The sequence below is a fragment of the Oncorhynchus tshawytscha genome, linkage group LG25 (genome assembly GCF_018296145.1).
Source record: "Oncorhynchus tshawytscha isolate Ot180627B linkage group LG25, Otsh_v2.0, whole genome shotgun sequence".
NCBI lineage: Eukaryota > Metazoa > Chordata > Actinopteri > Salmoniformes > Salmonidae > Oncorhynchus > Oncorhynchus tshawytscha.
Window position 1 is genome coordinate 13504359 of NC_056453.1, and position 10608 is coordinate 13514966.

At 41.9% G+C, this 10608-nt stretch overlaps 1 protein-coding gene across 1 annotated transcript; it reads right to left on the reverse strand.

Moving 5' to 3' along the window:
• Positions 1-202: 202 nt before the first annotated feature.
• Positions 203-2090, reverse strand: rbp4 (retinol binding protein 4, plasma). Its single transcript, XM_024387698.2, has 6 exons — positions 1955-2090; positions 1606-1725; positions 1306-1442; positions 1095-1201; positions 690-902; positions 203-496 (listed from the first exon to the last, which is right to left on the reverse strand). The coding sequence occupies exons 2-6, from the start codon at positions 1705-1707 to the stop codon at positions 477-479; spliced, it is 579 nt and encodes a 192-aa protein (XP_024243466.1). The 5' UTR covers positions 1708-1725; positions 1955-2090; the 3' UTR covers positions 203-476.
• Between the last annotated feature and the right edge of the window lie 8518 nt (positions 2091-10608).

A 10608-nucleotide genomic window follows, 5' to 3' on the forward strand; every position in this document is an offset into this window, starting at 1 on the left:
ACTGTACAAACATTTGCAATAAAGATTATAGCCATTGTCCTGTATCAACACAATCTTTGAGTATTCGTTGTCTGTTTGTCACAGTCGAATGGAAACCATGTGGGACAATGCAGTTGTATGGATAGCAAGCAAACCTGATGACATCAGAGCACAAAATATGACTGAAACCATTGATACTAATAATACAAAATAAACACTGAACTAGTACATATGTGGGGGGTTTTATTTCAAAAAGAGGTTCAAGACTACATCATACAATGACAATCAGTAAAGAATCCCATTCCCTTGTACATTCAGATACACATAATTTGCTTTGGTTGATTGGTGTCATCTTTGGTAATGGCAAAGTTCCGCAACTGCTAGAAGGGGCTGGTTCGTGACGGATGGTTTGTTTTTGTTGCTGTTTGTGGAACATGGTTTATATTTACAGTCTTGTGGAATTCTACTCCCACGTTATCCCTCTGAGTAGTTAAAGATCAACTGCTTTCACAGAAACCTGCAACGGAGGAATAAAACATATATACACATACTGCATATAATGAACTTAGAACTGATATTTGGATTCAAGAGTTCATCATACATACTAGCTAACAAAAGTTAGACCCAAAGTTGCACAAATGCTTGCTACACAATCGTTTGTTTGGAAAGTATTACTTTTCATTTTTAAATGTAGTTATTACAACTCTTACCAGTGTGTCCAACGCGTCTGTATTTGCCGAGGAAGCAGATCTCCTTTTTCTTGTTTGTGACAATCTTCTGGTCCTCGGGCCTCAGGCCAGTGGGGTGACGGGAGAAGATGAAGGAGTATCCGTCCAGGCAGGTGCCGTCCAGGTCAACCTCTCTGCAGGAGTAGTGGATGGCGTAGTTGTCGTAGTCGGTGTCAATGACCCAGTGGTCATCGTCTATGTGGAGGAGAGAGGAGACAGAATCATAGCAATGTTTGGTTTAACAGCAGGCTTCATCAATGGCATGCTATTATATACTAATAAGGAAGAGTTAAGTTATCATCAACGTGGGATGGAGTAACTCAATGGAATATTCTGCACAACAATAGGAGACGTTAGTCTTGAGTTTGAGCCTGTAGTCTTTCTTACTTCCAGACTGGAGGTATGAAGCAGCGCCCCAATATCTCATCTTGAACTTGGCAGGGTCTGGAGTGTCCTCGAAGGTGCCGAACATGTTGGCACACATTTCCCAGTTGCTAAAGGGAGGAAAAGGGGAGGATAAATGGGGAAGTTCAGTGGAAGTGAAAGCATAATGATGTTCAGGAACAATTTTTATCATTTGTAAGTGAACAGAACTCACTTCAGGATGATAACTCTGCCGTGGGCAGTTGCAGTCATTTTGCCACTTTCATCTACTGAGAACTGAGCGACGACATTGTCCAAGAGAAACAGACCAACAGGATCTTTCTTGGCCACAGCATACCACCTACCAGTATACTGTAAGATGAAATGAGAGCTCTATCAATCCCTGCATACCATACAATGACATTCCAGTTCCGTTCTTCAACATTTAACATTCCAAAGCTGATAGATCAAATTGGACAAGAGCAGAGATACTTTATGAGAAGTTACATTTCCGAAATTAGAATTGTGTTCTTACCCTGCTCCTATCGAAGTTCTGCATGACCTGAATGTTTGAAACTTGACAGTCCTGTGCCCAGCATGTTGCCAGGGCACAGAGGGCCACACAGATCCTCAGCATGTTGCCTTGTTGATGGATCTGTGGAAGACAGTGCCCAGAGTCATGAAAAAATATCACAACATTACCACCAGTACATCCCATCAGGTCAATAGAAGAGCCATATCCCACTCCATTACAGCTTCACTCTAAAAAGCGTGTAAACTAATCGAAAATGTTAAAAGTTATTTTTTAAAGTTCTTTTTTTGAAAGAAAAAAAAAACCCACAAGCGGAATAGATGTAAAAACCTACTATCCATGTAGTACATACCTTGTCCAAAAAAAGGGCTGAGGTACTTTTCCTCTCCAGACAGGGTTTTTTATAGTGTAGGGTCCCGCCACAACCAGGGTTGTGTAAGAGCAACTGCAGATGTGAGACAGCCCCCAAGCAGGAGCCTCCCCTCAAATTGGGCAAACATTACATAACTCCAAACAAGACTCCCATTTGACCCTTGTCCCAAACATGTGTTTTTGCTGCCTAATGAAAGAGCTGTTGTGGGTAAAGCCAAGAGAACATCTGGAATGCTATACATACTCACTATCAATCACTAACCGTGAAATGTTATGCTTCAGCAGTACGAGGCCCACGTTAATGTCCAGATCCAGACTTTTAAAAGGCATGTTTCAGCATGTTTTTTCCCCCTGGAACAGCTACACAATGTTCTTTCTTGTCAGTCATGTCATTTCTCCACTTTTCTTGAAATGTTTCACTTTTCACTGGAAAACCATGTTAGGCAATCATGTACAGAACATTGTTTATTGCTGTATGTCCAAGACATCTCTAATGGTTGCTATCCTATAGGATAGCCTGTGGAGAAAAAAAACCCCATTGACTTCTGGTTTGCTATGCAACCAATATCAAAGAGAAATACCTTGTAGTTCATAACCAAAGTCCAGATCCTCTTGGATTCACGCCACTCAATCAATGCTGATCTGATTACGGTGAAGGGCCTGACTGTTTGTGTTGTGTGCTTTCACCTGAAATCTCAACTAATCATTTGGAACTTGGAAAAGAGAATGCAGTGAGTGATCAAACAGAATTAATAAATTGTTGAATTCCATTGATCATAACACGCCAGCAAATCCCATAAGATATTATAAAGGCATATACAGTATGAAATGGGCATATACAGTAAATGGGGGTGTGTGTACTTACTTTTTTGGCCGACAAAACCTTGATTGTGCTTTCCAAGTAAACTTTTTTTTTTCTAGGATCGTACAAACACAACTCAGGGGCCCCGTTATGTAACTTGGCACGGCTAACCGCAAAAAGCATAATTTGTTGCTCCAAATAATGTCTGAACCAGTGCCAGAGTCATGAAAAAGTCCTACTTTTTACCTGCTGAGTATGTAATATAGTATTCCAAACTAGATATATACAGTATGTGTAGGGGCAAGACAAAGCATATTAGGAATTTTTTGTAACGTTATGAGGTGTTTTGTAACTTTATGAAGTACAACCCCAACTGTACAATTCATCAGGTTGGTTACAGTCACCTGTGAAGCTTTTTAACAACCAACAAAAACGATCACTGCCAAGCAGCATCAGATCAGATATCTACAGTGTGGGAATGTGATGATAGGAGAGGGTGGATTAATCTGACATAACTCCACCCCTTCAATGCAGGTTTTCAGGTCTGTCACATATAGATGTAGGATCTTAATTTGAGCAGGTTTGCAGGACAATAGTTCTGCAGCAACAGGAAATGTGAATTATTATATAGATATTCATTTATTTATTTTTAATTCACCTTTATTTAACCAGGTAGGCTAGTTGAGAACAAGTTCTCATTTAGAACTGTGACCTGGCCAAGATAAAGCAAAGCAGTACGACACAAACAACAACACAGAGTTACACATGGAATAAACAAACATACAGTCAATAACACAATAAAAAAAGTCTGTATACAGTGTGTGCAAATGAGGTAAGATAAGGGAGGTATGGCAATAAATAGGCCATGGTGGCGAAACAATTACAATTTAGCAATTAAACACTGGAGTGATAGATGTGCAGAAGATGAATGTGCAAGTAGAGATACTGGGGTGCAAAGGAGAAGAAAAAAAATATCAGTATGGGGATGAGGTAGTTGGATGGGCTATTTACAGCTGGACTATGTACAGGTGCAGCGATTTGTGAGCTGCTCTGACAGCTGGTGCTTAAAGTTAGTGAGGGAGATATGAGTCTCCAGCTTCAGTGATTTTTGCAATTCGTTCCAGTCATTGGCAGCAGAGAACTGGAAGGAAAGGTGGCCAAAGGAGGAATTGGCTTTGGGGGTGACCAGTGAAATATACCTGCTGGAGCGCGTGCTACGGGTGGGTGCCGCTATGGTGACCAGTGAGCTGAGATAAGGTGGGGCTTTACCGAGCTAAGACTTATAGATAACCTGGAGCCAGTGGGTTTGGCAACAAATATGAAGCTGTGGGTAGTATATGGGGCTTTGGTGACAGAACAGATGGCACTGTGATAGACTGCATCCAATTTGCTGAGTAGAGTGTTGGAGGCTATGTTCTATAAGACATCGCCAAAGTCAAGGATCGGAAGGATAGTCAGTTTTATGAGGGTATGTTTGGCAGCATGAGTGAAGGATGCTTTGTTGCGAAATAGGAAGTTGATTCTAGATTTAATTTTGGATTGGAGATGCTTAATGTGAGTCTGGAAGGAGAGATTACAGTCTAACCAGACACCTAGGTATTTGTAATTGTCCACATATGGTCCACTAAGTCAGAACCGTCCAGAGTAGTGATGCTGGATGGGTGGGCAGGTGTAGGCAGTGATCAGTTGAAGACCATGCATTTAGTTTTACTTGCATTTAAGAGCAGTTGGAGGCCACGGAAGGAGAGTTGTATGGCATTGAAGCTCGCCTGGAGGTTAGTTAACACAGTGTCCAAAGAAGGGCCTGAAGTATACAGAATGGTGTCATCTGCGTAGAAGTGGATCAGAGAATCACCAGCAGAAAGAGGAACATCATTGATGTATACAGAGAAAAGAGTCGGCCTGAGAATTGAACCCTGTGTCACCCTCATAGGGACTGCCAGAGGTCCGGACAACAGGCCCTTCGATTTGACACACTGAACTCTCTCTGAGAATTAGTTGGTAAACCAGGCGAGGCAGACATTTGAGAAACCAAGGCTGTTGAGTCTGCCGATTAAAAATGTGATGATTGAAAGAGTCGAAAGCCTTGGCCAGGTCAATGAATACAGCTGCACAGTATTGTCTCTTATCGATGGCAGTTATGATATTGTTTAGGACCTTGAGCGTGGCTGAGGTGTACCCATGACCAGCTCGGAAACCAGATTGCATAGCGGAAAAGGTACGGTAGGATTCGAAATGGTCGGTCATCTGTTTGTTAACTTGGCTTTCGAAGACCTTAGAAAGGCAGGGTAGGATAGATATAGGTCTGTAGCAGTTTGGGTCTAGAGTGTCTCCCCCTTTGTAGAGGGGGATGACCGTGGCAGCTTTCCAATCTTTGGGGATCTCAGACGATACGAAAGCGAGGTTGAACAGGCTAGTAATAGGTTGCAACAGTTTCGGCAGATCATTTTTGAGAGGGTCCAGATTGTCTAGCCCGGCTGATTTGTAGGGGTCCAGATTTTGCAGCTCTTTCAGAACATCAGCTATCTGGATTTGGGTGAAGGAGAAATAGAGGAGGCTTGGGCAAGTTGCTGTGGGGGGTACAGGGCTGTTGATCGGGGTAGGGGTAGCCAGGTGGAAAGCATGGCCAGCTGTAGAAAAATACTTATTGAAATTCTCAATTATCGTGGATTTTTCAGTGGTGACAGTGTTTCTTAGCCTCAGTGCAGTGGGCATCTGGGAGGAGGTATTCTCCATGGACTTTACAGTGTCCCAGAACATTTTTGAGTTTGTGCTACAGGATGCAAATTTCTGTTTGAAAAAGCTAGCCTTTGCTTTCCTAATTGCCTGTGTTGGGGACTATTGGGGACTATTCGATGCTAATGCAGTACGCCACAGGATGTTTTTGTGCTGGTCAAGGGCAGTCAGGTCTGGGGTGAACCAAGGGCTATATCTGTTCCTGGTTCCATTTTTTTTGAATGGGGCATGCTTATTTAAGATGGTGAGGAAGGCACTTTTTAAAGAATAACCAGGTATCCTCTACTGACGGAATGAATCAATTCACATATGGTGTCCAGGGCACAGCTGGGGGCAGAAGGTGGTCTATAGCAAGCGGCAACAGTGAGAGACTTGTTTCTAGATAGGTAGATTTTTAAAAGTAGAAGCTCAAATAGTTTGGGCAACAGACCTGGATAGTAAGACAGAATTATGCAGGCTATCTCTGCAGTTGATTGCAATTCCGCCCCCTTTGGCAATTCTATCTTGTCGGGAAAATGTTATAGTTAGGGATGGAAATTTCAGGGTTTTTGGTGGCCTTCCTAAGCCACGATTTAGACACGGCTAGGACATTCGTGTTGGCAGAGTGTGCTAATGCAGGGAATAAAACACACATAGGGAGGAGGCTTCTAATGTTAACATGTATGAAACCAAGGCTTTTACTGTTACAGAAGTCAACAAATGAGAGCACCTGGGGAATGGGAGTGGAGCTAGCGACTGCAGGGCCTGGATTAACTTCTCCATCACCAGAAGAACAGAAGAGGAGTAGGATAAGGGTACGGCGAAAGGCTATAAGAACTGGTCGTCTAGTACGTTTGGAGCAGAGAGTAAAAGGAGCAGGTTTCTGGGCGCGGTAGAATATATTAAAGCATTATGTACAGACAAAGGTATGGTAGGATGTGAATACAGTGGAGGTAAACCTAAGCATTGAGTGACGATGAGAGAGGTATTGTCTCTGGAGCCACCATTTAAACCAGGTGAGGTCACCGCATGTGTGGGAGGTGGAACAAAAGGGTTAGCTAAGGCATATTGATTAGGACTCTGCAGTGAAATAAGACAATAAACACTAACCAAATCAGCAATGGACAAGGCATACTAACATTAGGGAGAGGCATGGGTAGCCGAGTGATCATAGGGGTCCAGTGAGTAGCTAGGCGAGTTGGAGGCACGGCGATTCAGACAGATAGCGGGCTGGGGCTAGCAGGCTAGCAGAAGGGCATTAGAGGGACGTCGCGACGGAAGATGTCTGTTGTAGCCCCCCTGTGCGTTTACGTTGGCAGACCAGTCGTGATGGATCAGCAGGGCTCTGTGTAGTAAAAGGGTGCAGGCCAATTGGCAAAATTGGTATAGTAGCCCAAGAAATTGGCTGATGGACCTCTTCAGCTAACAGTCCGATATGCTCTAGACAGCTAGCGGGCCGCTGCTAGCAGGCTAGCAGCTGGGCATTCAGGGTACGTCGCGAAGGAGGAGCCTGTTGAAAAAAAACCTCGGGCGGCTAGCTTCTGTTGGGGGTTCCGGTTCTAAAGTAAAGAAAATAGCAGATCCATACCACATTGGGTGAGGCGGGTTGTAGGAGAGTATGTTGAAGTTAAAAATATTTGTAAAATATATGTGAAGAAAAAATATATAAAATAGATTTTTCTACGGTACACAATAAGACTAAGACAAAGACGCCTGACTGCTACGCCATCTTGGATTATATTTCATGGCCTTTTTTGTAGGGGTTGATGCATTTTTCATGAGGGCAATCAAGTCTGAAATGTCAAAATAGAAATAACAAACTTTAGAAGCCTTTCTAAAACTCAAATGCACTACAAGTTTGCAGTTCCTGCTGTGCAAGAAAATTATCAGCAACAAAAGAGTGATTAAATTAAGTTCCTACATGTCTACTATACTGCAGGTAGCAGATGGTGGTTTTTATTCAACACAAGTCACCTGGCTGGTGTGGTGGGGCATCCCAGTGTGACAGCACAGTGCATGCAGCGTGGCCTTTCTGAACACAGTGCCACATGTTTTCCACGTGGAGGCTGGTGACAATAAAATAACTGATAAGCAGCAGCTGGTTCACACACTACTGAAGTGAGAGGTTTTGAAGGAATGGGAGAGTTTCTTGAACGCATCCAATCCAAATCGATTGCAGACTTTAGTTATCAAGTTTATGAGTGTCTAATGTTGTCTAACGCTTTGACAGTGTCTCTTTTTTTTTCTTCCTCTTATGTATATTTAACTAGGCAAGTCAGTTAAGAACAAATTGTTATTTACAATGACGGCCTGCCAAAAGACAAAAGGCCTCCTGCGGAGACGGGTTTGCAATAAAAAATAAATAAAAGTAGGACAAAACATACCGACAAGAGAGACACCACAACACTACATAAAGAGAAACCTAAGACACATAAAGAGAAACCTGTCTTAATCCCACATGTGAAATTAGACGGGAACTTTGTCCGTCCTGTCTTGCCAGACAATCTAATAAAAGCACACCTTTGTTTGGACCATCTTTATCAGATCTCTAATTTTCCTCACTTGGCAACACATGACAACACAGCATGGTAACAACACAACATGACAACAACACAGTATCAACACAACATGGCAGCAGCATGACATGGTAACAGCACAAAACATAGGACAAACATTATTGGGCACAGACAACCGCACTAAGGGCAAGAAGGTAGAGATAAGGACAGTGTACCGTCTAGCCATACAATCAAGTACTTGTATGAGGTGACTACCTCAAACTCTAAACCCTCAATCACACCGGTGGAGAGAGGGGCATTCTTTTTACCGAACCACATGACCATTGTTTTGAAGGTGTTCAGAACAAGGTGAAGGGCAGAGAAAGCTTGTTGGACACGAAGAAAGCTTCCTCAGCATGATAACATTGAATGTTTGTTTATTTGTCTCATTGCAGCCAGCGAGACTATTACCATATGGCTTTCTCAATGAGATTAACTCCTAGGTAGGGTGTCCATGTAACTAATCCATTCCATTGTGTCAGACTATCCCCGTCTCTCGCTCGCTCTCTCTCTCTTGCTCTCTCGCTCTCTTTCAGGGAGGACATCCCACAAATCACTTTTACTTAATCTGGGATTAAGTGATACAGCTATTTCTTTGGCCTGTTGTCTGACTTTGATTCAGTGCCATGCTGTGTTGGCTGGGAGAGAGAAAGACCTTTTGTACACTGTACCAGGGGTAGGCAACTAGATTCAGCCGTGGGATGATTTTTGTCCAAGGGGATTGTCGGGGGGGCCAGAACATAATTATAATAATTTGTACACTGCAAATTGACCACAAGTAAACACAAAAATATATTGTATAAGCGGTATAACAATCATTTCATACCTTGATTACATTGAGACACGATCACATATTGTGTTTGTATTTATTAAGGATCCCCATTAGTTGCTGCCATGGCAGCAGCTACTCTTCCTGGGGTCTAGCAACATTAAGACAGTTATATACAGTTTAAAATATGACATGATATCACATTTCATAACACTTTCCCCAAAACATTTAGCGTGTTCCCTCAGGCCACAATTCCACTATCATATTTACAACACAACATCCATGTGTGCGCGTGTGTAGAGTGTGTGTCTTATCATGTGTATGTATGTCAGTGCCTGTGTCTGTCTCTTCACGGTCCCTGCTGATCTGTGTATTTTTTATCTGTTTTTTTTATTCTACTGATTGCATCACTTACCTGATGTGGAATGGAGTTTCATGTAGCCATGGCTCTATGTAGTTCATCTCGCCAATGAAAAAATCATTGAAGTAATTGGTTATATTAGTGGGTTTTGTGATGAGTGAGCCATCTGATTCAATGAATGATGGAGCTGAGTTTGCCTTTTTGCCCAAAATGTAATTTAAGGTGCTCCAAAGCTTTGTACTATCAATCTTTATGTCATGTAACTTTTATTTCATAGTGTAGTTTCTTCTTTTTATTCAGTTTAGTCACATGATATCTCAATTTGCAGTACATTAGCAAATCGGTTGAGCAGCCAGACTTATTTGCCATTTCTTTTGCCTCATCCGTTTCAACTAAACTATTTTTGTTAATGGATGCATGCAAATTAGTAACTGGAATAAGCAATTTCGTAAATGAGTCAAGAGCAGCATTTGGTTTCTCCTCATTACACACCACAGACAAACAAATGTGATTTACATCAACAACATAGGAATCGCTACAAAACTTATTGTATGACCTCTTATACACTATATTAGGCCCAGCCTTTGGAACATTGGTTTTCCTAGATATGGCTACTATATTGTGATCACTACATCCGATGGATTTGGATACTGCTTTAAAGTACATTTCTGCAGCATTAGTAAATATGTGATCAATACATGCTGATTGTAACTACCCTGGCAGGTTGACTGATAACCTGAACCAGGTTGCAGGCACTAGTTACAGTTTGGTTTGAAGATTTCTCTTGAGTGACAGCCTGATGAAAGCCAGTCAATATTTAAATCACCCAGAAAATATATCTCTCTGTTGATATCACATACATTATCAAGCATTTCACACATGTTACCCAGATACTGACTGTTAGCACTTGGTGGTCTATAGCAGATTCTGACCAGAATGGGCTTTAGGTGAGGCAGATGAACCTGTAGCCATATTACAGATCCTCTCTAAGTTTAACAGGAATGTGGTTCTGAATATAAACAGCCACACCTCCTCCTTTGGCATTTCTGTATTTTCTGTAGATGTTATAATCATCTATTGCTACCACGCTTTCATCAAAGGTATTATCTAAATGAGTTTCAGAGATTGTCATATGAATATCATCTGTTTATTGATTATTGATTTCATGAACCTTGCATCTTAAGATACATCTGTTAACTTAGACTTTGGTACTTTTCTGGGATACTTGATTGTTTTCATTGCTTTACTGGGAAGCTTAGCAGAAGTAGACATGCTCATGTTATTTATGTTAGTGCAGGGTATGCTGCACACAGTGGACTTCCTACTACAGTGCCTTGTGAAAGTATTCACCCCCTTCGCATTTTTCCTATTTTGTTGCCTTATAACCTGGAATTAAAATAGATTTTTGGGGGGTGGGTTCCTGGGTTCCTGC